The sequence below is a fragment of the Cydia splendana genome, chromosome 9 (genome assembly GCF_910591565.1).
Source record: "Cydia splendana chromosome 9, ilCydSple1.2, whole genome shotgun sequence".
Classification (NCBI taxonomy): Eukaryota; Metazoa; Arthropoda; class Insecta; order Lepidoptera; family Tortricidae; genus Cydia; species Cydia splendana.
Genome location: NC_085968.1, coordinates 15,271,078 through 15,298,764, shown reverse-complemented (window position 1 = coordinate 15,298,764; position 27,687 = coordinate 15,271,078). Strand labels below are relative to the sequence as shown.

The window sequence follows — 27,687 nt, the reverse complement described above, 5'->3', positions numbered from 1 at the left end:
CAAAAAAAAACGAATTATAGTCATTTGCCGAAATATCTAACCAACCAATTAACTTACACTTATATTCTAGGTTCAATTCAGTTTGATAAACAATATTAACAAAAAACGTGACTGTGGGTCATGGTTCTATAGTATATGTTCTTCCTCATTGGCCGAATGGCCGAACCGTGTGTTTTTTTTTATTCAGTAACTTTCTTTTCGTAACCAAATGACATTTTCAAAGCTCGTTATTAAAATATTTTTATTCTTGTTACAGATGGCAACAGCTGAAACTGGGAGAAATATTTGTGTCTGTGCGTAACATCAAAAGCCGTCCATTCCAGTGAAACCAAAAAAAGTGGTTATAAGTAAAAAGTCTAAATCGGCCTCGAAATCGGCTGACAGTGTTAAATGTTGGAACAATTGAATCCGGGACTAGTTGTGTGAGGGTGGATGGTGTTGGTGGGGCGGCGGGTATGGCGGCGCGCGGGCGGCGGTCCGGGCGCGCGCGGCGGTGAGACGGGCGGCGGGGGGCGCGATGCGCGCGGGCGCTTGGGCCGTGTGGGCGGCGTTGTGCGCATGCGCGCTGGCGTCGGGCGAGTTGCGCGTGCTGCAGGCGGACGCGCGCGCCGCTTTCTACGTGGGCATCGCCGCGCCGCCCTCGGCCGCCGCCGTCGTGCGCGCCTTTAACAAGAGCCTCGCGGAGATCTCGCAGACCTACCTCGCCGGCGACTATCCGCTGCATCTCCGCAATATCACCCTATTGCCGCTTTACATCGAGTTGCCCGAAGATGAAAGGTCAGTTGTAGTATAAGTTGTGTTTTCGTAGAAAGCTGCTTTTTTCAAGACGAATCTGTTAGAAGACAAAATATTTTTCATTTCTCATGCTCTGAAAGAGGGTCATTGTTGTTCTAAAAGATGTGCAGAAAATGATACGTTTCTGCACTAGAGCATTTTTACGTTGCAAGTACGACTATATTATTTATTTTACGATAAGCAATTGAAATTTGTGTTAAATTTATTTGTTATACAATTTCCATTCTGATATTGATCTCCCCATTCCATAAATAACGATACTTTTGCCTAAATTGTTAATTGAAAGTACCGTTAAGAATACTATGAAAATGTCTACTTTCTCACGTTTTAAAAAAAAACACATGCATTATACTTTCCTCGTATTCGAAATGAAAAGTAGAGTGGTTAACTCGGGTGAAAGGCGTTATTTCAGCCTTGGACTATTGGCGCTCTCACTGCGTTCGAGCGCCAAACTGCCTCGGCAGAAATGGGTGGTTTTCATCCCCTGGTTAACAATCTACTATACATCAACAATTGAGCATCTTTGAAAAAAAAAATGTTTTATTTATTTACGTATTTACACAACGGTGTAGGGGTGCCTACACAAATATTCATGACTAAAAAAAATATTCTTACCCCTTATTCACTGACTCTAACTGATAGCCTTAGTTTCATATACATATGTATGTAAGGGTCAATTCATAACTGACAAAAAATAATTCTTACATTACTCTAGCTATAAACACACACTCTGAATTTGGTCGTAATAATATAATTGCAACCCTATTGTTCTGTCAACTATTTAGTATAAGCTGCATGCTATGTGCTGATCCTGATCCTGTGAATATAGATTGGCATTAATTTGACCTTTGTGAGAGACCGCCAAAGGCTTTTGAGGAAGTTCGTATACACCCCTAGCCTCAACACAATAATCTAAACTCTAAAGGGTTGGCAAGATTAATACGCTTGTACCCCTGTAGCGTATTGCGTGTTTGTATTAGAACAGCAGGTTTAGATTTCACCGATCCATACGAACGAAGTTTATAGAAATATTATTCGCATGGAATTCATTAATAGATCCATACAAAATCTCTGGTTAAGGTACCTACTCAATTTAGTTTTATAATTCATAATAGTTGATAGCGCATTCGTTATCTTTACTGCTAGGAATTAAATTGGAGATAACAAATTTTGAGGTAGTGTACTGCAACGTTTAAAGAGCCATTCTCAAAAAATATGTCTGCGATATAACTGCCGCGACCCAAATGTATGAAAAGACTTACGGCAATTAGACGCAACCGTAGACATATTTTCAGAGAATGACCCTATTAAAATTTGTTTGGTGTGAAAGAACTAAATGAAAGTTTGTTTTATCCTGTGTACTTCGTGCATATCCGTTAACTAGGTACTCATGTTCATGGGGACTTTTTTGTCGCAAATCAACCCTAGTACTAGGTCCTATGTCCAATTATATGTCAAGGGATAAGAATATAATAATATATGTAGGATATGGCTAAGACTATAGAAGAGCACCAAATATTCGTGGCAAAATATTCGTTGACAAGTAAAGCCATTCTTACTCTGCATATCCGATACACATACATATAAGTTATGTATAGTGTGTAAGTAGTACGGGGAGATTGACTGTATATTTCATGAAAATTTGATCGATGAATGATTTTAAAACCTATCTTTTGATTATAGTTCATAGTTGTTTTGAAGAAACTAATTGTTTTCTTTATTTACTCATTTGTATGTCTTTCCCATCACGGAACAATGGTGTTCCGGACCTTTGGGAGGCGTGCGCGGAGCCGAAGCCAACACGTAGAGGCCCTTTTGACATTTTAATGAAATGCTAAGGCAAGCCAGAGGCAGAGAATCCTGTCCCACCCACCCTCCTTGCGGGTAACAGAACTCTCCAGGAGCACTCGGGTACGTGAGGTCGCTAATCCCCAACAGCTCGCCACAAGCTGCCCTGCGTTGACTGATTGCACTGGTAAAACCAGCGGGCGATGGGGTCGTCACATCCCTACTCATTTTATTATTACATCTATTATTGCAAACCTTCCAAATTAAAGGATTGATACGTTACGAGTATGATACGTAAAATCGTGTCTTAAACTAATTTAGCAGTTATAGAGAGCATACTTATGGGTCGGATCGGGAGAGAGCACTCAGCCTTCGTCCAAGATAGGTCCCGTCCGTTAGAAAATTGATATTCTAAGCAGCATGAGCTAAGATGGATATTGATATCCGACACTATGATAAAATGTTTGCTTTACGAAAATGTGACCTAGTTGTATCGCTTATGAAAAGGTCTTGTTAAACCTAGAATGAAGGGTAGTGTTAGGTACATATTATTTATTATACATATTAATGATTTCTTATAAAATATAGTTTGTGGGTAAGATATTTGCTCACAACACAAGATACAACAAATATTTGAAAAAAATACTCTAAGGGATCTGCCTATAACTACTTTGCCGGCAATCTCTGTCTCGGGCCTGTAGTAATGTGCTACTGATCGTCTTGCTATATTTAGCTTGGTGGCTGGACACCTGATAATAAAAAACTAAAAACACCATGTTACCAATCTGGTTCTTCCGACTGATGTAGAGCCTTTCAAGCCTTTGGCTTTGTATTTTCAAACGGGACTTGCCGAGACGTATTGAAAATGCAAAAAATCCCTCAAAAAATAAAAATCACATTTCTACCGCAGTGATTCCACAATAAGAATATTGATACCGACAGCTATCGCCCGAGAACCTTTTCAAGTTTCGACTGCAAACAAGCCGAACAAGCAATCCACGTTTGTTTGGTACTTTATGGATATTGTTGAAGTTGTTTCTATTTCGATCGGAACGTGTTCTGCGCAGTGAGGCGTAGTTTCATAGTTTGATGCGGGGCGAGGTGTCTGCAAACTTGGGGATTTATATATTTTGGGATGCTCATACATCAATCGCAGCTCGCATACTATTTTTTTGTAGTCTATTTATATTTCCTTTGATTTGTCTTGTACAAAGTATAAATTTAGGATGATTTCAGAGATGTCAAAACGATATGAAGCTCAATTTTGTTTATTAGTAGAATGATCGTATTTTACAAGATTGCTTGTTTTTATGCAAGCTTTAATGTTTGTAAAGTCTGGAATGATGTTATCAAATCTTTGTTTTATTTAATTACGTGCATTGAAAACAATATGATTGTAATATGCGCTATATATAGCCAAGGAAAACCATATAATGTCAATTTTATATCTGGCCGAGATAGCGCGCAGAAAGAAACCTTGTTGTCAATCCCTTTAAGTGCTTTTGTTAGGCGGTGGGGGTGATTCCGTAAAACACTTTTGTTTATGATACTTTTAAAAACGTTTTATGCTCCAGGGATCTGAATTTTCATTTGTGGCATTTACGGTAATGCGTGTTGTCTTTTAATAAAAGATGATACCTACTCATGTATAGCAAAAAGTTTAGAAAAATGCATTTTCAACAATTTTCATACACGACACATGTTTTCCGAATTACCAGTACTTATATTGGATTTATGCGCTTAATAGTTTTATAATTATTAGTTTATATATTTTAGTTATACAAGAGATTGAAATTGAAATATTGAAATATATTTATTGCGAGAACATAGTGTTAGATTGATACAATCGAAGGTCTTAAAATAAAAAGATAGGTATTTTACCCTATGATAAGCATGCAATACAAAGCAAGCGGCAAGCAAGCATGCAAACATTATAATTTAAATATAAACATTTTACATATCGGATGATACAAATTACAATTGAAAATTATTAAATAACAAACACACAATATTACACATAATATTGCCCTAGCGATGTTGATATCTTTATTGTTTTTCAATTCATAGATATGCTATTTATTCATTATATTTTTAGAGCATCCATGGCTCCTACAAATCGACCAGGCAATTAAAGCACCAAAAATATTTCGCATCTGTGGCTAACCTCAAATTACCAGAAATTTGACACTTCAGTTAATACGCCGCATAAAAAAGCGTCAAAAAAGACAGGTTAAATCTTCTCGGCCCCAGCATTAAAACCCAATATGTCATCTTGATCAACAATGAATAAATCTCTACAGTATTTTCACATTTTTCCTTTATACATAAATGCGTTTACATTATTCAACGACTCCAAAATTTATCTTCTGAAACAGTACCTAGACCTTCCTACATACATACATTTTGATAATATATGAATTTTGGACTTGTAATACTATTTCATGATTTAATGAATGTTAGCAGTACATAGTCATAGACACGCTCGTCGCTTATATAAAACACTGATTTAAACTTACACGATTTTTACACAAATCCTACGTTTCGAATACGAAATAAAATTGTCCTCGTGGTCTCGGAGAAAGACTGGCTAACGCTGACATCAAAATCTTCTATCTGCGCGAGTTTTTCGAACTACCCGAAGTTCGTCTCGGCCTTAAGGATGACTCACGTTAGACCGGGCCGTGTCTGGGCCGGAGCTTCCGACGCTTACTTTTCTATGGCATGACAGGGTGATCACGTGATGCTTTCCATAGATAACGATGCGCCGGAAGCTCCGGCCCGGACACGGCCCGGTCTAACGTGAATCATCCTAAATACCTGAAATACGTACATTTCCCTGTGACTTCGACTGTGTAGAAGTATGTTATTTACTTTCTCCCTTTACCGTTAATAAGCCTTTCTTTAAATAACTTTTTCCCCACCTAGTCTCCCTTTTTGAAAATAAAGTGCGAGTTTCCCAAATTTCACCCACATCAGAAATTTCTTCGTGAACGAGTAACAAGCATGACTTCCTTTCCTGAATAAAAAGTCAATACGTTATGAGCCTTTTCGCGTCGTAGTCGTTATAAGAAATTATATTTACTGAAATTCAGGATCCCTTTTAATATTCAAGCACCTTTATAATATCGTGAAATGTAAACATGTATAAGCATTTAGGTTAAGTCGAGATAAAATTCTTAAATTCTTAAACAACCTCGTTTAAAGTGTCGCATTCCTTTCATCTCTGAGATAATCGCATGATATAGATGCTCTTAAGTTAATGCCTTTCGTTCCGCTTTTTAATAACGCTACGCGATTGGTCTTCTAATGATACTGGTGCCAACGCATTGTCGAGAAGCCTAACCGTACAGTTATCCATTGTAAACTTTATGTCTTGACCATTAATAAAGTGCCCCTTTCCACGCTGCGCTTTTGTTTTTGCGCTAAAAGGGTGCCTTTATGTTTTCTGTCGGAATTCGGAAAGTTGGACTTTATAATCTCAGGCTGAAGCTTTCCGTTTTACAGTAAAACGAGAGGTTTAAAGATTAGGTTGAATTGAATTTATAATATTATGAATCAGACTTTGTTGTCGGCGTAGATTTTAATGGGCAATCATCTTTAGCATAATTTTAATATTTTTTAAATAAAATAATGGAATAATAGCAAAATAATATGCATAAACTTCTAGAAATAAACAAGTTTGCGGACTTTTCTATACTACAGTTCTAACAAAAAGTGTCTACGACGGATCCTAGCACTTTTCCCGAGCAACCATGTTCGGAGCATGTTGACGAATCCCACAGGGAATTAACACGCTGTATATGGTTTTGTATACTTATGTAGTTCGAACATGTTATCCCTGTTCAGTTACTGTACAGGTACTGTTTTATTGAATAGGTATATTATGTAAAACTTTTGCTGGTTTTATGGACCATGCTTGTTGTTTTAGATAAACCTTATATGTAGTGTAGATTTATTGGTTTACAACTTTACAACAGGAGGTCTAATGTCTATTCATATAATATTTTTTTGTAATCAAAAGGTTTACCGGACATATGTCACCTTTGACAGCTGACAGATCTAGAACTGCAACGAAATGCAGCTGTAGCTGCGAAACATATTATGCTGAACTGCATTTGTAAAAAATAATTACCTCAATAAAGGATGACTCACGCTAGACCGGGCATGCCCGGGCCGAGGCGTCCGACACGACATTTTCTATGACGGCTGATCGGTGATCAAGTGGTACTTTCCATAGAAAACGAAGCTCCGGCCCGGCCCCGGCTCGGTCTAAAGTGAGTCAACTTTAAGCCTCCTGAATAAAATAGTAAGTAGCTTTCATATTCAGTCAATCCATAATCTGAATCATCATCCAACATTTAGTAATTTACAGAATAATTGGCTTTGACATTTTTCTATAATTCATTCCATATTGATTCGATGACGAAAACATGACATATTAATTTTCCCACGTAATTACCAATGTCAAAATAAAATTAATTGCGTAAATACACCATTAACTATATTACCACTGTCGTGGTCAAATATTCGCATTACACTGTTTCATATATTTTCGAACAACGCCGAATGCTATTTTAATTCATTAATGGTTTCTATAGAGGGCCGGCCGGTGGTAAATAAGCATGAAACTCTCCTAATGGTAAGGTAATTTGAAACTCTAGGGGTATCAAATTCCTCTGTATTGGGGTATTCGGGTGACTTTGAATTAGGTACTTTCAGATGTCAATTAATTCCAATAATTGAATTCTACATGATGGAAATAATAATAAGGATTATTTCAGAAGTGATTCGAATTTATACGATAGTTAAGCGTAGTTAAGGACCTGACATTATTCTTAAGTTAATTGAGTACATTGTATTACGAAAATTAACAATTCGGAATACACCTACATTTCCTTATTGAGGAAGCTCTTACTGTAATCCGTCAAGAAAACTAATGTAGAGAGTTAATTCTACAGCCAGAGCTTTGGCGGGATTCCTCTGAACCTAGAATGGTTGTAAAATTTATTAAAATTTGCAATTATAATAACTAAGTTCTACATTTGAAACTTAATATCACAAAGATAATCTTATTTTAGTTATTAAAGAAACGCTGTGTGTAAAAACTGACTTGGTTTAACAAGTAGGTTTACATACTATATGAGTCTTATTGTATGGCGTAAATCATAGTTATTAGTCTTCTGATGAATTTTCATTTAACTGCGGGAAATCGGTGCCAGTAATTGAATATTACAATTCACAATAACAAAAGTACTATTTTACGTAGATAATTTAATAAAATACACATGTATATTTTATTTTGTATTATTATTTAATATTGCACATAATGTTACATAACTAAAATAATATATACATTATTTGTTTAATCGTATGGCATTAAATTATACAGATACAAATAAATCATAAATCTAACTCCAGAGAATTAATCTATTCGTTCAGTTTTATCAGGTCTTCCGGGGGTATTAAAAGGCATTCATGTAAATTAGGCTTAATAATGCTGGGGAGTGGGGACCCATTATACTCGCTATAATGTCAGATCTATATTAGCGTAATGTAATCGGAAAAGTATAGAGAGGACTAAACCCCTTAGTACCGATTTCATACAGATATTCTAACAGACAAACAGTAGCGACAGATTTCTCTGGTTTCAATGTGAAGTTACATGAAATACAGGTATATGAAATTATTTTAAAATTCAGATTCATTAAATTAATCATTATTGAACGCACTTATTATAAGTGAAAATTTATTGAGATTGATAATGCAATTAAACCTTAATTATCTTCGTCTGTTCTCACCTTCAGGTTATAAATTTAATGCCGGCTTTCGAGTTCTGGAAATAATTTGGCAAAGTAATTTCCGGGCACATTGTAAGTTGAGAAGGTTCCTTCAAACAAAGTTTTCTATGTACCTTTGTTTTTAATAATGGGTTTTAGATGTTACAACAAAGTTACTTATGATTGAAATTAAAACGAGAATTCAATCAAAAGTGAATATTATGTACTTATCATCGATCAGAAAATTTCCTTGACAAAATCTAATACCTATCAGATGGGCTCCACAGAAGTATTTGTCAAAATAATAGTCTCTTGCCTGTTTTTAGCGTTCTGTATCCACATATGACAAAAGAGATTCTTTGTACTTCTTTCATGTCCAACTGTCTGTATGCTATTTAAAATTATTAATTTGGGTGTTTTATTTTAATTTTCTTAGTATAAATGGAATAAGTTTTTAGGGTTCCGTACCCAAAAGGTAAAACGGGACCCTATTACTAAGACTCCGCTGTCCGTCCGTCCGTCCGTCCGTCCGTCCGTCCGTCCGTCCGTCCGTCCGTCCGTCCGTCCGTCTGTCAGTCTATCCGTCTGTCACCGGACTGTATCTCACGAACCGTGATAGCTAGACAGTTGAAATTTTCACAGATGATGTATTTCTGTTGCCGCTATAACAACAAATACTAAAAACAGAATAAAATAAAGATTTAAGTGGGGCTCCCATACAACAAACGTGATTTTTGACCGAAGTTAAGAAACGTCGGGCGGGGTCAGTACTTGGATGGGTGACCGTTTTTTTGCCGTTTTTGTCGCATTATGGTACGGAACCCTTCGTGCGCGAGTCCGGCTCGCACTTGCCCGGTTTTTTATCAAACATTTTATTTTATATACAAACTTTTATCGCTGACTGTACTTTTCTTCCAACAGGCACCTAATACCTCAGTAATTAAGACAATTCTTACAAGCCCAAACACATTAAGGTTGCGTTGTTTTATCACAAAGTGCAAAAATTTGATGAAATGGTCTGTAGCTTAAAATAATGGCTTAATAAGCTTGTTGTTATAAAACGTATCAAGGAAACTTAAGAACCAAATAAAGGTTGACCCACGCTAGACCGGGCCGTGCCCGGGACGAGGCGTCCGACATTATAATTTTCTATGACGACTGATCTGTCATCACGTGGTGCTTTCCATATAAAACGAAGCTCCGGAATTTCCGGCCCAGTCTAACGTGAGTCATCCTTAACTGTTCCTATTCCCAGTAGTATTTTATTCAGTTTTGATAGCAAATATCTTCAAGTCTTGCGTGCTACTGTTAAAGGCGATTTTGCAGCGTTTCCCAAACTTTTTGTACGGAACTGTGTAAACACACTCGTAGCTTGCCTTTTCAGCGGCTAGTTGACCGTGTTCACTGGTGAAGATGCCGCCAGTTGCTCGAAATCCCAGGCTCTTCGATAGTGCGATTCTGAGAAAAAATAATTTAGCATTAGTAGGTAAGAGTAGTCCTACATACAGGGAGTTTTTTAACGCTTAATCATGTTTTGTGAGATGAATATATAGATCGCACTTAGCAACTTTTACTTTGAGCCAATCCTTAAATCACTGTTAATGTTGTTTAATGGCTGATGGCGATGTTTCCTTCTTACGCGTTTTTGAGGTTTGTCCTATAGTGAAAGTTGCTCAGTAAGATCGACATATTCACCTCGCAAAATTTGTCTTAGGGGTCAAACACTACATATTTAGAAAAATAAAGAATTCTTACATACTTACTTGCTCTTAAGATTCTCAATATTTAGAGGTTTGTTACTATACAATTCGGGAGACTTATTAAGAAATAACATAAAATCCTAAAAACTCGCGAACAAAATCTAATTCGGATCTACCTTTTCGCAAACTTATCACACATACATCAGTAAACGTCAGTATAAATAGGTTATCTTACGCAATTCAGTAATTTCATTTTATGCATTCAAACGGCTTTGCCAAAACCAATAGTAATTGAGAATAGTTGAAAGCGAAGTTTGGTACCGGTGCCAAGTTGAATCCAATTGCAATTACACTGCTGTAGGTATAAGCGGAAACCCAGCAAGTTAACAATAATGGAAGCCTGTCATCATTGGTTAGCTCCTTTCTATGCTATTGTGGTGCGTTCCTTTTGTAGTGTCGACAGTGTCCTTTTGAACAGAAATTTGTAAGGCATAGACTTAATTTTTACGTTTCCAACATATATAATTGACACCTAATAAAGGTGTCAATTTGTATTCAATAAACATACAAGCCATATTATAAACTAAACTGCCCCGCATAAAATAAGCATTTGCACTTGTTTATAATTTAATCAATTACAAAACATATGCATCTATATTGCATGTACAAACATTTGCATTAAAATTGCAGTTGCACTTAGTACGACCACAAAATATTGTATGCTGTTTAGCACGTATGAACTTAAATTATACTTTTATTATAATATCATTCCAAAAATATTGTTTGAAACTTTGTCGCTGTTGTAACTTTTCGTACCTGCCAAGATTTACTGTAGCAGGTATACCTAGACATAGTACTACAACATACTATGTTGATGTCAGATGTAACTTGCACGTAAATGTTGGATGTACGAGCACACCAAGTTCTGCACCGCAACGTAAAACATGTATTACTAACTTAGTTGCACAGTAATACGAGTAATAATGCAAGTGAGACTTGTATACCTACTAAAATGTAGTTTGCAAGTTACGAGTTACAAACAATGACTAAACTGGTTACCTTTAACCAAAATGGGTACTTTGAAAACAAATTTTGTACAGATGTCGTGCATAATTTTTTTCTATCATGTTTTCCCTGAAACGTTCGTATTTGTCATGCTACATCAGTCAACCTCAGTACTTCTTGTCCCGAGACTGACTGAAATAGCAAGACACGTTCGTACGTTTCCGTGAAAATACGTTGGAAAATAATTTTCACTACATCTGTAAGCCCTATTGTCAAAAATCACAATCACGTTAGATAATTGTAATACCTTTAAACAATAATTATTAACTAACATTTAAACAATTATCAATTAAACTGACATAACATTTTCAAAGCAAAAAATGAGACCTAACATAATTATAATCTGTCAATTATCAATTATCAATTAAACTGACATAACATTTTCAAAGCAAAAAATGAGACCTAACATAATTATATCCGGGCTGAAATAGAATGTAAGTATGTACATTTCCTTAAAACATCGTTGAGTTTCACGGGATTTCTTGCTTAACTATTTGAATTTACTTGAAGAATCGATCAACAACGAACTTCAAGACTCATAAAAACTTATTATGGCCGTTGATAAAAGACGAGAACTATTTTAATCGGTGCCGTGAGCTTGTGTCATAAATAGATTTCCGCGCTAACGGGTTTCGGTATAACACGATGTGATGAAGACTTACCTAGCCGTGAGTAATTTGGTGGCGATTCCCAATCTCCTGTACTCCGGGGCTACGGAGAGGCCGGCGCCCATTAGGTATTCACCAACTCCGTATTTATCATAAATTACGGGCACTTTCATCGCCTCTGCGAACATGCGTAGGGATAATAGGCCGGCTTCGGTTTTTGGCTGTGGAAGGAAATGTAATAATATTATTTAACTTTGTTGTTAATCACTAGTAAGCCCAGGCAAATTATTTAATTCAATCTGTATGAATATTATGTAATGTAGTTTGTATTTAATTATAAATAGAGAATTTATTTTACAGTATTGTATTCGAATGATAGTTTGACTAACTATCCTAAATAAATATTTGCACATTACAAGTTAACTACTTCAATCAAATTTTCAATTTTGCTATTGCAAATTGTGAGTTTTTAGTAGGTAAGTATGGTTGAGTTCGCGGATAGTGTTTACATGACGTCTTACTAATCTTTTTTAAAGTTCCTATAGGTATCAAATATCAAAACCTTAGCTAGAAAAAAGTATGATACTAAATTAATGACAAACTGATAAGATGTAATATAGATAATACTGTACCTACTTAAGTCCCTAAGGGCTTAAACTAGGTCGGCCTCGAATAGAAATGGAAGAATGAACGGGAGCGGTTCCAGGGTTAGGGCGGAACGGCGATCGGCGTAAAGCTCAGATGAAATGGGGTAGCGGGATGAAATGGACTCAGGCATATTCTGTTATTCTCTTTAATAAAATATTTATTGAAAGTTTGACAAGCGCTGAAATGAAGCTCATAATAACGAAATTATGTTTGACATTTGGTCCTGATTTACATAGTCCAGCACCATACCGTACAACTGTTCCTATTTTTTAATACCTACTGTCAGAAGAATTTATACCTAAGCTCGGTGCTAAGAGCTTTTAGGCCGATCATCATACAAGTTGATTTTAGAATTATAAACTCCAAATTGGCTACTTTGCATTCAAAGTAGCCAATTTGGAGTCTCTTGCTTTACGTTCCTTAAAGTAATGCTCTTATCTTCCAAAATCATGGCAAGGATTTATAATTTATAGAAGAAAGGAATTTGAAGCCGCTGGCCCGCTTTTCGGTTTTCCATTTTACCCGTTGAATAAAATTCTGTACGACGATACTATATAAAACAAATGAACCATGGAAACCTTAGCACACTTTTTTGTTTGTATTTAGATATAGGTATCTATATGTATCATTTTGTAGTTTTGTTCCTCAAGAAACATAGCAGAGCCAAAACAATGAACATTATTATATTTTCTTTATTTAATCTTAAATGCACATTTATTTAATTATAAATATCTGAAAATCAAACTAATTACTAGCACACTCTGCGCGTTGCGGCCTGCCTGCGACTCGGCGTCCGGGTCTGTGCTCCACATAGGTGCCCCTGCGGCGCTGACGTTGACGCCCTCGGACACCACGGGCTCTCCTGCCAAAGGACCGGCCGCTTCTCTAGACACGCCGCGCTTAACGATATTCTCCGCCGGTCTCTTGCCAGCGTCAACGTACCAGCTCTTCTCGAGCCTCCTGGCATTGTAAGAGATGATGGTAAGAGACCGGATGGAATGTCACTAGTTCCGTGGAAGATGGGGCGGGTGCTGGTGTGGGACGCCACCTGTGTGGACACCCTAGCCCCGTCTCATCTCCACGGCACTACTGCCAAAGCCGGCGCGGCGGCAGAGGCGGCCGAAAAATTAAAAAAGGCCAAATATAAGGGACTCGGCCCCGAATACGATTTCGTACCTTTCGGTGTCGAGACCCTTGGCCCGTGGGGTCCGAACGCGTCTACGCTATTTAAGGATTTATCCAAAAGGATAGCAGACGCCACTGGTGATCGTAGAGCTGGCAGCTTCCTCGCACAAAGAATAAGTATTGCGATACAGCGGGGAAATGCTGCCAGCATCTACGGCACCATTCCGCAGGATAGTTTGTAATTATTTATTTTTAGATTAGTTTTATTTATTTTTAGATTTAGTTTTAAAGTTTTTAGGTTAGTTATTTTATTATGTTTTAGGTATGGTATTATTTTGTTTGTAGGTATTAAGTTTGTATGCACTAATAAATAAATAATTACTAGCAAAGCAGATAAATTGATTGATAATGATGAATATTGCAATAAAGCGAAATAATTCTACAAATATTACGTACAATATTAGCTTAATGTATTTTTAAATTTGCCATCAATTTTGCCATGAAGTATCCAGTGCTGTCATTAAAATCCGAAAACGTCTATATTGAAAAATCATTTTGATTATCACTTCAATTTCAGCAAAGAAAGTAAAAGTTACTGAACAAGTAGATAAACATACTAGTATACCTAATATATTATTTTCACGATTATGGAATTTCATTATTTTAATACTGTTTACATCGAGCGGGGATTGTAGTTAGTCACAGGCTTCCCTGGCTTTACAGATAAATACTATCCAAATCTAACTTGAAATTAATAATAGTACTTGAGTGCAAATTAAAAAAGAGGACTGTACAAAATAATAATCACCGGATTATGATCCACAAACTCTCCCTTGACCTGAGGCAGGCAAAGATTCGCACCAACCAAAGTATGTCCCGATCCATCTCCGTCAGCCAGAAAGCAGGCAAGCGACATCTTCTGCCTAATGATCGATGTCAGCAGCACACGGTACTCTTGCACCGCATCGGGGTCCCTCGCCGTACCTATTCAAAGGTGGACACTCAATTAATCATCCACGACCCACATTAAATTCTACTCAATTAATAACCCATACAAATCAATTGGAAAATTTCCAATCTTATCAGTCCCAACCTTTGAAAGGGTGTCTGTTTTCCGGGAGTTTTTATCCTAATTAATTTTGCTAAATGGAGTCTGATTGTTATAATTTCTTCGAAGCCAGAAAACTAATTTAATGAAATACGGGATGGGCCCGTCATACACTACGAGTATTTATTTTAAAAGCAGATTACTGACCCAATTTTTTTATTTATTATTTTAATAAATCACGGCTGTCCTATACCAAAACCTAGTAACTGCTTCAGACCAAATTTTACAGGAGAGCGTAAAAACAAAAAGTGTCAGCCTCAAAGAAATTCTTAATTTTATGTAATTTTTTGAATGTAAATAGGTACATTATCAACCATTGTATGTATTAACATCCATATATCAATATATATTACATATTTTGCACGTTTTTTGCTCCTTACTAGGTTTGAAAATGTAAGTACCGATAGAAGTGTCTTACATAATCCAGCTCAAAAACCTAGTAAGTGCTCTTAGTAGGTGTTAACTGCTTAATAGATAGGATAATTGCGCTAGTTTCTGTCCACTTGATGGATTCATGTTGTTTAGTTTAGACATTAAGAATTGAAATAAGTCCAAATTTGTGCAGCAATGTAGGTTTATATTCAAAGTTCGTACGAAAACTAGAGCTGGGCGAAAACTAGCGCAATAATCTATTTCTGAATCTGCTGTGGGGTGAATCAACTATTTTTTGTCACTTGTTGCCATAGTACGTTCTCCTGGGTCACTCTTAAAACCCTGGTTTTATGGTATTTAAAATAACCAAACATATTTTTTATGGATGTTACTCGTAAATGCCCGTTCCATAGTCAAGTTGGTCGTCTACTTGGTACACTAGTAGAACGTAACAAACTATGCTACACTATTGTCTCCTGGCTAACGGGACAGAATAACAACAAAAAAAGATGACCGACCCATTTGTCTCTATACATATTTAAATGGGTATAAATAAAACAAGCATAATTTTTGATACTGTTAATTATTTATCAATCATTCGGCTTCACCCAGATCACCGTCTATGAACTACCTACCTAAATCAATTTATTTATCAATCAATGGGCCTCACCCTGACCACCATGAACTAAATCAATCGATGAGTTATTTACTGGAAGATCGTTCCAGAATGATATTCTTGACTCCGACATAAGGTTGATTAAGGTTAGTATACCATTTTTCTTTTATTCGTAACACCCCTAGGGCTTCTTATGATATCAGGACAGGACGGTACTAGGTGCCCCGTTCGCGGCCCCCGCGCAACGATTCCCAGTTCAAAAACCTAGTAAGGCGCTTACACCACACTAAAACCTAGTATGTCTCAGTCCCATACTAGGTTTTGTAATGGGATATGTGACTTGCTGGGTTTTACAATGGTAAACCGCCACTAGACATGCTACTTACTAGGTTTGGAGGTGTCCAAATCTCTGTCATTTAAGCCGATTTTTGAGCTGGTGTCTTTGTAATCGGGTGAGGACTTACTAGGTGGGTCCAAATAACATAAAAAACTCATTTTGAGAAATTTGTCCCTTACTAGGTTTTGGTTTGGGACAGCCGATCATTGCCAGAATAATAAGTCATTTTGTTTGTGTGGAAAACTAGTATTAAATACAGTACCTATAAAAATACTGTGAATACTAACATAATAAAATCGAGTTAGCTTACTATGTTTTATTTCCAGATGAAATATCAAGGCGAGTTAAACTAACGAGCTATGATATTATTATCTTATAACTTAAAACGAGCAATCTTGTATATTTATTTATATATTTCGGGGATCTCGGAAACTGCTCTAACGATTTCGATAAAATTTGCTATATGCGCAATTTTATTCAAAGTTGTACACAGTGTTTTCGGGTAGTCCCATACTTTTGATATAATGTTTTGCATATTTATAGGGCTTAATTTAATGAAGATTTTTTTTATCAAATCCACATTTGGTTTTTAGTTATTTAGCGTATTAATTTAGTCATGTAGTATAATAATACATTAAATAAAAAATATTGTGTGGTAAAAAACGTCACGTTTTTTGCTGTCCCAACTCGATTGTTGAACTTCTTAAGTATTTTTTTCAAAAACTATTCGTATAAGAACTTAACGACGGAAAAATATATATAGACTGATATATGCGCTATTATGTTATTAAAACGTATGATGTTAGAAACTAACACACTATTTGAAAATTATTAAAATGTGTTGAGACGGAATCTGAACATTGCGGAATTTTCCGTTCCGAAACCGCTATTTGATTGTGTAATTTAAAATATTATTGCTACTATTTGGTATCATTTTACTGTGCGTGGCAAAATTAATCTAAAACTTCATATATCCGCAATTTTTCATTGAATAGTTGCCCGAAAAACACTCATCGAAAGTGCATGTACGCAGTGGTAACATTTTTTCGTTCCACCATCCGAAACCAAATTTGCTGGTAATTACGTAATGTATATATTTTTTACATTGATTACTTATACAAATAACGTATATAGAATCCAAATTATCTTATTTAAAACGATATTTAAGATTATTTCATGAAATATTTAGTTAAATGTCGCCGGAGGTAGTATTCTGAAACTTCCATTCCGAAACCCAATCGTCGGTTTCGTATAAGCGGAACGAAGAAAGTCTACGGTATGGAAGTATAACGCGGCATACATATTGTTTTAATGTGGTGCTGTTTTAGTTTAGGTAATTATATGAGGAATAAGTTAAACCAGGCCTGGTTTAACTTTCGGTTATAAAGGAAAAATAAAGGGTATCAAGCCAAATCTCACTACATCTAAAGACTTGAAAAAAATCATACTTACTTCTAAGTTAACGTAAAAAAATATACGGCCATTTATCCCAGGTTTTTAGGTTCGAATCCCAGTAAGGGCATTTATTTGTGTGATGACATAGATATTTGTTCCTGAGTCATGGTTGTTTTCTATGTATTTAAGTATTTATATATTATATATATCGTCGTCTGAGTACCCACAACACAAGCCTTCTTGAGCTTACTGTGGGACTTAGTCAATCTGTGTAAGAATGTCCTATAATATTTATTTATTTATTATTTATTTATTTATTTATGCCACAAAAAAACGTATATATCGACACTCTCAAGAGAATCAAAATTTATAACTTCCTGTTGACCTAGAACTTCGAAATTCTCAAGTAATGTCGTCTTACACTACAAGTACAGGGAAAAATCTCAAAAATGAAAAATAAAAAAAATTATAAGTGAAATTTGTACGGAACCCTCGGTGAGCATATCCGACTCGCGCTTGTCCGGTTTTTAGACAAAGGTTTAATTATGTTGCGATTTTAAAAATAAAGGCTTTAGATTTTTTTTATATCGGTGGAAAATATGCATACGGCCCGATTGATGGTAAATAGTCACCGTAACCTATGGACGCCTGCAACTCCAGAGTCCAGAGGTGGTACATTGTGTTAAAAATTAGACTTGTGCTATTACTTCTGGACGCGTCTTTAGAAATTGTTCTGTCACTGTCCCGTGCTAGAAATATTTTAATTTGCTAAAATATTGTATAATTTCTTTATAAAGTTACGTGTTCATTATTTTATATAAAATGATAAACTTTTATCATTTTAATTACATGTGATTCAATCGAATAAACCCGTAAAACCATATAGTAATGGGAAAAAGTTTGATTCATTTTATCCTCCGAGTCACGGAGTGGAATTATGCGAGTGTCTCTAAAAAAAGTTGGCTACATTTATATTAAAATGAAAGTGCAATATCATAATTTACTCTTTTAGAAATAATACTAAACACATTGCAAACATTCAATCCTTTTGTTTTTATTATAAACGTTCATACAAGTTGGTTTCGGAATGGAACGCTCGCTTCGCCCCTACTCAAGAAAAAACAATTTTCTTTATTAATTACTTAATAATCAAGTAAATTATTTACATTTTACATAAATTTACTCATAAGTATAGTATATGCACCATAAAAAATAAGTACAAAGTCGTTCTCTAGCAGTCAACATTAGGGCAAAACATAAATTTTTGTATATTGTAATGTTAAGATGTAAGGATATATCTTGAATATTGTAATGGTAACCATCAGTCGTTCGTTTGCTAGTTTGCGTCCTATATCATAAAAAAAAAACATAATGGAATATTTTAAAATATGAGGACCATCAGATAGTAACAAGATATTTAAACATTGCTACTGTTACGGACCCCATCCAATGTAGCTTTATAAATTGAAAATCAAGACTATTTTAACTTAACCAATTCGTAGGCCCAAACTAAAAGCAATCGGTGATGTATTATAGTATAATTAACGATATTATGTGATTCACTCTCAGTTTGTTTAACCTAAATTTCTGTTGAAAATTTACATTTGATTACGCGGGAAGTGTACAATAAAGTTATAATTTGGGAAGGTATCCGAGGACGCGCAGAAGGGTAATGGCAGCACATTAGGGCGAACCCCAGCCTTGGGATAATTGGGCGGTGGGCGGCGGTCGCCAACTGGACATAGACTACGCCGTAGAGACTGCGCAATAAATATTACGTTTTTATCAATATTTTCTGTCACAATCTTCTTCTTCTTGATCGAGACACTCTTGACAGAGCGGTCGTGGTCATCATTGGAAGTCTCCCTTTGTGACACGTTTGACGGCTCACCTCCACTCCACCCTGACGGCTGCGCGTTTAGCGCATTCGTGCAAGGTCTGTCACAATGCATACAATTAAATATGCTCGCTGCGAAACGGTCATCTTGGCGATCTACCACCTTTGAACCCATCAAGTCGTTTGAGGAAAACCGCCTCGCGACACTAGACGTAAAACGCCAATTACGCAAGGAAAGACCTAAGCCCTCCTACGTGTATACGTATAACACAGCCGGTCAACTCTACTGCCGTGAATGTGACAGAGTTTTTAAGAACAAGTTTGGCCTGGCCAGCCACATAAGAGCTCATAAGAGGAAAAACCTTTGATTGCTGAGGTCGCCGTCATCGAAATCGATTTGGAAGACTATATATATATATCATTATACATATAATCCATCTACTAGTAAACTGATCTGTGCCACTGAATAAGGCTAATGACTTATTTTCTTGCGTGAGAAAATGTTCGCCGCCATAAGAAGGGATTCTGTTAATTGCAAAAAGTGTTGAGCCCGCAGCCGCTGAAAAAGTACTAAGTTAATTAATGTTAAGTCTTTTATTAACTGCAATGCCATTATCACGTTTATTGTATTTGTATATTATTTATGCCTACATATGGACAGTAGTGGGGTGTATAATGTTTGAAAAGGAAGAGAAATGCATGTGTAGGTAATTGTGTATATATTATATGAGGTCGACCTGATCAAAGGCAAACAGATCGCGATATTAAATCTGTCCTTGTCAGGCTCGTAAAATCATCCAACTCGCTGGGGGTAGTTGGCATTAAAATTTATAACAGCCTGAGCCGTGAAATAAAAGAGGCGGCTTCTTATGAGCTATTTGTTAAAAAGTTGAAAGGTTTTTTGATTGACCAGGCTTTTTTCGCGGTAAAAGAATTTTATTGTAAAATGAGTCTAGTAATATTTTTTGACATTTGTATTTTTTAATTTTTAATTTTTTGTTAGTTTTATTGACATTTGTATATACCACTATTTTTGACATTGTATATATTATGTACTCTGACATTTGTATATATTCCTTTTTAATTTGTGTGGATTATGTATTTTTAATTTTATTGTGTACCTATTGTATATTTTGACATGTGTTTTTTGACATTAAAGATATTGAATTGAATAGGTATTGGGAGTTAATATTTTCCTAGTGTTAGTGTGGTGAAAAAAAAAGTGTTGTAGTCGTTAGCAAAGTTTGTTTAACCTTAGTGCCTTAAAACCCTCACAACACACAAGATTCCACTTTATAAACCATTTGCCACGCTCATGTTTCAATTTTGTAATCTTTGGCTTGCTCGAGAATCAATATTAGCACGAGGAGTTAAACAACAACTATACTTTGTCCTCTTGTAAAACAAATAAGTATTTTTCATTTACAGTAAGAGCCACATGTAACTACCGTTTTTAGGGTTCCGTACCCAAAGGGTAAAAAACGGGACCCTATTACTAAGACTTCGCTGTCCGTCCGTCACCAGGCTGTATCTCGCGAACCGTGATAGCTAGACAGTTGAAATTTTCACAGATGATGTATTTCTGTTGCCGCTATAACAACAAATACTAAAAACAGAATAAAATAAAGATTTAAATGGGGCTCCCATACAACAAACGTGATTTTTGACCAAAGTTAAGCAACGTCGGGAGTGGTCAGTATTTGGATGGGTGACCGTTTTTTTTTTGCTTTTTTTTTTGTTTTTTTTTTTGCATTATGGTACGGAACCCTTCGTGCGCGAGTCCGACTCGCACTTGCCCGGTTTTTATTACTGTTTCTTCAAAAGGTAAATATTGTTAGGAAAATAAATGAGAGTGATGGGAAAAAAGGATAGCCCTTAATTAGGAAAACTCTGATTGGGGTCAGAGCAAGCGTTCAAAAAGTTACCTACAACGATTAAGGTGTTACAAAAGTTACTTTGTCGGCCGGAGTTCGGGAAATTATAATACAAGTAACAATATAACGCATTAGTTTTAACAAACATATTGTGTATATGAACCTGGTAAATTATTACACATAATTAATACCGGTGACTTATGAAACAATTAAGTACTAATTTCTGTAAAAAAACGCTAGCAGCCATATCCATTGCTCGTCACAATTATGAATACACAAAAAACACTTGCTTAAGGCGACGGTAGGTAGCGGTGGGTAAAATTTCAGATTCTGTCAATTTACCCCATTTCACACACAAGCGCACTTCACGCACACTACCTCACTTTACTGGGACAGGTCAGTGACCCATCATGTTTTTTTTAAGATTGGACTTTTAGTTTAGTATTGACCACTAGCCTCCTTTGAGGGTAAAAGCGTTCCATTGAAAGATGAAAGAGAAACAATGCATTTAATCTTGCTTTCCTTGTCTGTTCATGTCACACGTGACGTACTTACCTATTTAATTAATTTGATTGATGACTGTTTTACTACCTAATATCTAATATTGCTTTGTCGAGATACGCGTTTTGTACAATTAAAGCGAATAAAACAAGATGTCATTAAGTCAGATGTAAAATGTTATTTACTACTCTATACGGTTTTTCATAAGGTGCAAAATCCATTCAATAGGAATTTAAATAAATAAAGTTTCAGCAGGGTGGCATTTCCATTTTGGCGAATAAAGCGAAACAGAATAGTTCTATCGAACCTGCTTACAAATTTTCACGAGAATCAGTTGAGAAATGTGATCTGCAAAGGAGAACATACAAAAGCATTTTTGCCCAAGCTGAAACGGAGACCTTTGCTAACGCTCGGCCAATGATGGTTTAGGTACACCTATAAAAAATGGTTGTCCCTGCTGTAATTTTAATATCTTTAATCTTTATATTTCAACGGTATAGTTTTGCCTTCAAAAATAATCGGTACGCTAAACAATAGCGGTACCTTACTACTTATACGTTCACGAAATCGGTATCTGCATAACTTGATTGTTAGTAAACTAACCTGAAAAATAATCTCAAAATCACCGAAACATTTATGTACAGTCACCTGCAATAATATGTTACGTCATTAGCGCCAACTTTGCCTCCAGGGAAACTTTGCCCAAAACGACAATTTTAAACAAATTCGTTAATGTAGAAAAAATTATAATAGTTATGGCCACCCTGCTATTTTTAGTAGAAAATAGGTTATATTTCTGACAAAACTATATACCAAACTTGTGCATAACTTGACTTGGGAATTTAGAGTTTGAGCGAGTTGTCTAATATAGGGTATATTTCGGCGGGCATAAAATTGATAAATAATGAATGCAAGTAGAAAAAATTGAGAACTCTTTGACAAATATATCCGGGTTTGAGTTATAACACATGAAGCATAGATTATGTCTATTGAGATTGTAAAATGCTTAGGCGAGCCTTATTTGGAAATGGGCAAAAACGGGTGGGCAACATTGCCCAGCAAATTTATTTTAAAGTTTTTACACTTATCGCTAAGTTATTAACAGGGAATGGTAGGATTGCCCAAAACCTTTAAGTGATCCTTAGACATCATCATCATACGAGCTATATTTGAATACCAAATTGACGTGGGCAATGTTGGCGAAAACCCCGGATATCTTTGCCCACCCTCTAAAACGCAAAAAAATGAGTAAAAACACGATAAAAAATATTTTTTTTTTAATAAACTGATGCGTTTGATCACAATGGACGTGCTGAGCAAAAAAAGTCATATGATGTGATGTTTTTTGAGAAATTCGTTTTAAAAAATAAGCGGGCAAAGTTGTTGATAATGACGGTACCTACTCTTCGAAGGCCGCAAAAATATGTGACATGGTCTTATGGTTCTACAAATAAGATCGTGTCAGATATTTTTGCGGCCTTAGTTGTGTAACATAAATTGCAGGCGACTGTACATTTGGAATAATTATTTTATTTAGTTTCAACGAAAGTTTCAAGTTTAGTGCGAAAATACTTCAGATATGCAATATGCACAAAATGTAGACCTAATCGAAATAAAACATTGCTTTTTATAGCTAATTTATAAAACATTCGATACATAGGTATACATAACAATAACTAGAGCGCTATTGGCCTGTAAGCTTCATCTCGGTCTCCAAAGCCGCAAAAACTCGCTAGTACTTAGTGCTGGTCTAGCCGTTATTTTTTCTTGAAGATTTTCAGAGAACAGCACGTACACGCATTATACATATAGATGGAGCGAACCGCATAATCATTATCATTTATTCGTCGCAATCCATGGTATTACAGATCTAGGTACAAGACTTTCAGGTATTACTTATACGAATTACATAACTCTTCCTGTTAATAGGCATTATTTTAAGATAAAAGTTCTATAATATAATACAAGATTACAATTGTCATCAAAATTCATTGACGTACAGAAGTCAAATACGCTTTTAAACTGACGCAAAATGATACCAGCATAATAAAAATTGATCCCAATCAGTAAAGATGAGTCTTTAAACTTTTTTCATTTTAAGCGAGTTTTGAAGGAACATAATACTTAAATTCGACTGTAATCGTATTGTTTTAAGATAGTTTACTGCGGTTTTCAACCATTATAACAGCAAATCAAATTTAAATGAGACGCGAGCTGATATTTATGTACCCTATTTTATGAAATACAATTTATCTACTGGTATACTTTCTCGTGTGCGTATATGATTTAATGTCAATATAATTGTCAAAAGCAAGAAAATCAAGCTGTCATTTTCATTTGAAGAAGTACACGTGTGCTCCGGTGTAGCCCCAACGGGCATCTGACTTGAAGAAGAATTTTGAGTGATGTCGTCAATGTATGGAAATTGTTCGAAAGTTTACATTTGAGATTGAATTTCTGTGTTGTCTTTGTGAGTAAAAATATAAATCGATAATAAATTGGTAGCTGAATTATCTAGCTTTCAGAATCATACAATAATTCAATTACTGTCAAAGACAAAATTGTTTTGCTTCCATCTCAAACGGAACTCCATATTTTGATTTTTTGATACTTTTAGTGTCGATTTGTAGAGAATAACAGCAAATTAAAAATACAATGGCATGAAGAGTCGGTACACGGTTTCTTCGTGAACAAATTTACGTGTAATTTAATGCAATTATTAAACATTTATTGAACAAATTATGGTTACAAAGTGAGGTCTAAATCGAAAACGTCATATACCGGCCCCTTAAGTATTCTTATTAATTAACTAGAAGTCTTAACTGGTCTCGAACGGCTGTAGATATTAAAAGACAATTATTTACGGAATAAAAGCTGTAAATTGTAGCGAGAGATGGCACAGACGGGATGATCAGCTTACAGGGCGCGGAACTGATGTTACTCTCGTTATGAGTGAGGGAAGCAAATTAAAACTAAATCTATAAGCTTAACTTAAGTCATTCATAATCCTTAAGTTTAAAATAAACACTTTACGGCGCGATTCGGGAAATGAATTAGAGATTCACTAGATATGAAATAGTTAAGATATGTGACGTTCCACGGCAAACGTGATGCGCCGTTAGTTAGTAATGTTAAAATGATTTCATATTACTCTACAGATTATAGAATATATGTTTACTTTCCGTTCAATTTCATCATAACATAACTAATACAATGAAAATTATATTTATACAAACATATTCGTATTACACAATGTTTTGTATATACCACCATATCCATATAATATATGAATATGAATATGAAAATCTTTCTTTCAGGCAACTAATGGCCCATACATAAATACCTTAAAACTAGCATACATATATATAAAAATATATTTTAAAACTAAACTTTAAATAACTAAACACTACATATCACATTATGGCTGCGATGCATTACGCAACCCCGCAGTGTCAGGGAGCCGGCCGCGGAACCGCCGGAACTTGACACTCTTCGGCCAAAACTCCTCCTTGGTGAAGGTCGCTAGATGGTCAGTCGGAACGCTCACCACAAACGAACTAATGAAAGCTTTTGTAATGGTATTGTATTATTTTTTGAATTTCTGTATTTATAAATTTAATGGAATTCTACAATGCAATTGTTACTAGCGAGAAACAAAATACCAATCCAATGGAGATTATTGTTTTTCATTACAGGTAAGTATTTATAGTAATTATAATTTGCATGTTTGTGACATGTCCGAGCATATGTCGAGCTCAAAATGCAGTAGCAATTTAACATATAACCCGAATGATTTCAACATTGAAAAGCCGAGTAACGAGCACTACCGCTTTGTATTAACTTAAATTAGATAAGTAGTAGTTTGAATGCAGTTTAGTTCGCCTTTCAAAGGGTAATGCAATTTACTAGTAGGTAAATTGCGATGGTACAGCAAAATAAATAACATGTTAGGCAAAATGCACACATCGTGTCATGAAAATGTGACTATACAACCAGTGAATTCCTCTAATGCACTATTCATAACTCACCCGCCGTACTCCACCAAACATCTTCCTTAATATAATTTCCCAACATGAATTCGACTGCGGTGCTCCACATAGCTTCAGATACATCCTCCACTACAAATTTCATCGTACCACCGTCGACTATTCGCTCGAAACTGTCCCATACTTTGGGATATTCCCTGGAAGACATTGGCTTAAATTGCTAGACAATGTAAAATGAAGAAACGCTTTTGAGGCTTTAAATTTAAAACGACTTCTGAGACATTAAGTGCACAGAACGGGACTGGATTGTATTCTGTATGAGCTCGGTTTGTGCTACTTGCGGTTTATAAGTTGCGGTGTATAACTAGATTTGTTGTTATAAGACGATTCTCGTAAACAGGATGATGAGAAGGAAGATTTACTTGCTCATAATATTTTAAAACTCCCATTGGGAAAAACTATAGGTTGAAAAACTAGAGGTTTAGCCCAAACGAATATATGGAAGGATATCGATATTGAAAGTTTAATGCTCTTTTACAAAAATGATAATCTTAGCTTAGGGAAGTATATCCTGGGTTTCGTTTGTTTTCGAATACCTATCTCCTTGCCTTTGAACTTTTATTCAAACGGCCTGTACAAATATAATGTGCGTCTTTATGTGAAACATGTAATGGTTTTCCTTGAATCTCCTATATTGGTGAAAATTCGTTCCATCAGGTCCTTTGTAGAATTGTCGCTGGTTGCTCTGTTAACATTATCCAACGGGGCGTGGCTAATAAGAGTTATTGGCTTTTGAAATATATCTGATTCTCCAGTACACAAATGGGGAGGATATATTATTTTGTTAGTCCACGAAAAGTACTGTATTTACCTACCGGTGGCATGACATCATACGATATATAATCGTCATATATATGTTTCTTAATATACAAAAAACATATCATATACCTATATGTTTCTTTAAATTTATTCCCTAGTAAAAAAAAACGGTTTCCTCCACCCCCAAAATACAAAAACGTTTGTACCTTGTACGTTCTGAACGCTGTTGTTTAATTTATATGCCCAAGTACCGACTTTTAATTACTATATTACCCAAACGACTCTGTAGTCGTAGCGTTGAGACTCGTACTAATAAAATTAAGATCTAGCTGTACCATCGATACTTAAGCAGCCAAGTGGTTGTGGCGCATTCTGATCCGAGCGATGTAAGCGATCCAATTGCGGTTATGTACCAATGGAACGCGTCACTGAGTTATTTCAATTCCGTTCCTTCTGGCTCCCACATTTCCAGGTCCATTTATCTTGGCGGGAGCACAAATTTATGCATATTTTATGAAGGTGCTAGGCGCACGCTGTGCTATGGTACTTACCCAAATTAATCTTATTAATACATCATTGCAATTCACGAATCGTATGTTGGTGGGAACTTTACATCAATGGTTATCGTAGTTAGAGGCTACGATATTTCTTATGTTGCAGTGGAAAACTGATTGAAAACTACTCCTTAAAGTAATTCTCATTCTATTTCAATAAAGTCTACTACAACTTCTTAGTAGTAAGAGTAAAATAATTGCACCAAAGTACACGACATCCAATTATTATGTACTCGTAGATACATACCTGTATTAGATACAAACTTATTCTTTTGAAGCAACTTTTCAACTAACTCTGTTTCATTGTTATAAACATTATTATACATATACATATGCACATTGCAATATAACTGTACACATCTACCTAAACTTTTCATTTGAATCGGGACGGAGAGACATAACTTTTTCAATTTCGCCTTTAGCGACGCCACTGATTGGCACTGCCACAGAGGAGGTGGCAACGCATTTCACAACTTTACTGTGAGAAATTTATCACATTATGTTACTTACCGATTTATATAAGATATTTAAAGGATGACTCACGCTAGACCGGGTCGGGGCTGGGCCGGAGCTTCCAGCGCTTCGTTTTCTATGGAAAGTACCACGTGATCACCGGTCAACCGTCATAGAAAATGACATGCCGGACGCCTCGGCCTGGGCACGCCCCGGTCTAGCGTGAGTCATCCTTAAAAAATACTTTATCGTAAACATAAAAATATGCTAACGACTTCCAGGACGAGTACTTACTCATATTTTATTGAGGAACATATAATATTAGATAC

The 27,687-nt window shown here is 35.8% G+C and overlaps 2 protein-coding genes across 3 annotated transcripts in view; one reads left to right on the top strand and one right to left on the bottom strand.

Moving 5' to 3' along the window:
* The first annotated feature begins 279 nt into the window (after positions 1-279).
* LOC134793632 (uncharacterized) overlaps positions 280-27,687 on the top strand; it is a 76,375-nt gene continuing 48,967 nt past the window's right edge. For both annotated transcript variants that reach the window (XM_063765256.1, XM_063765255.1), the window contains exon 1: positions 280-777. In XM_063765256.1, the coding sequence (XP_063621326.1) occupies positions 518-777 (260 nt within the window). In that variant the 5' untranslated portion in view covers positions 280-517. The remainder of the gene's footprint in view (positions 778-27,687) is intronic.
* LOC134793668 (uncharacterized) lies at positions 9,603-25,873 on the bottom strand. Its single transcript, XM_063765316.1, has 4 exons — positions 25,575-25,873; positions 14,315-14,490; positions 11,788-11,954; positions 9,603-9,818 (listed from the first exon to the last, which is right to left on the bottom strand). Exons 1-4 carry the CDS (start codon positions 25,738-25,740, stop codon positions 9,623-9,625), a joined length of 705 nt encoding a protein of 234 aa, XP_063621386.1. The 5' UTR covers positions 25,741-25,873; the 3' UTR covers positions 9,603-9,622.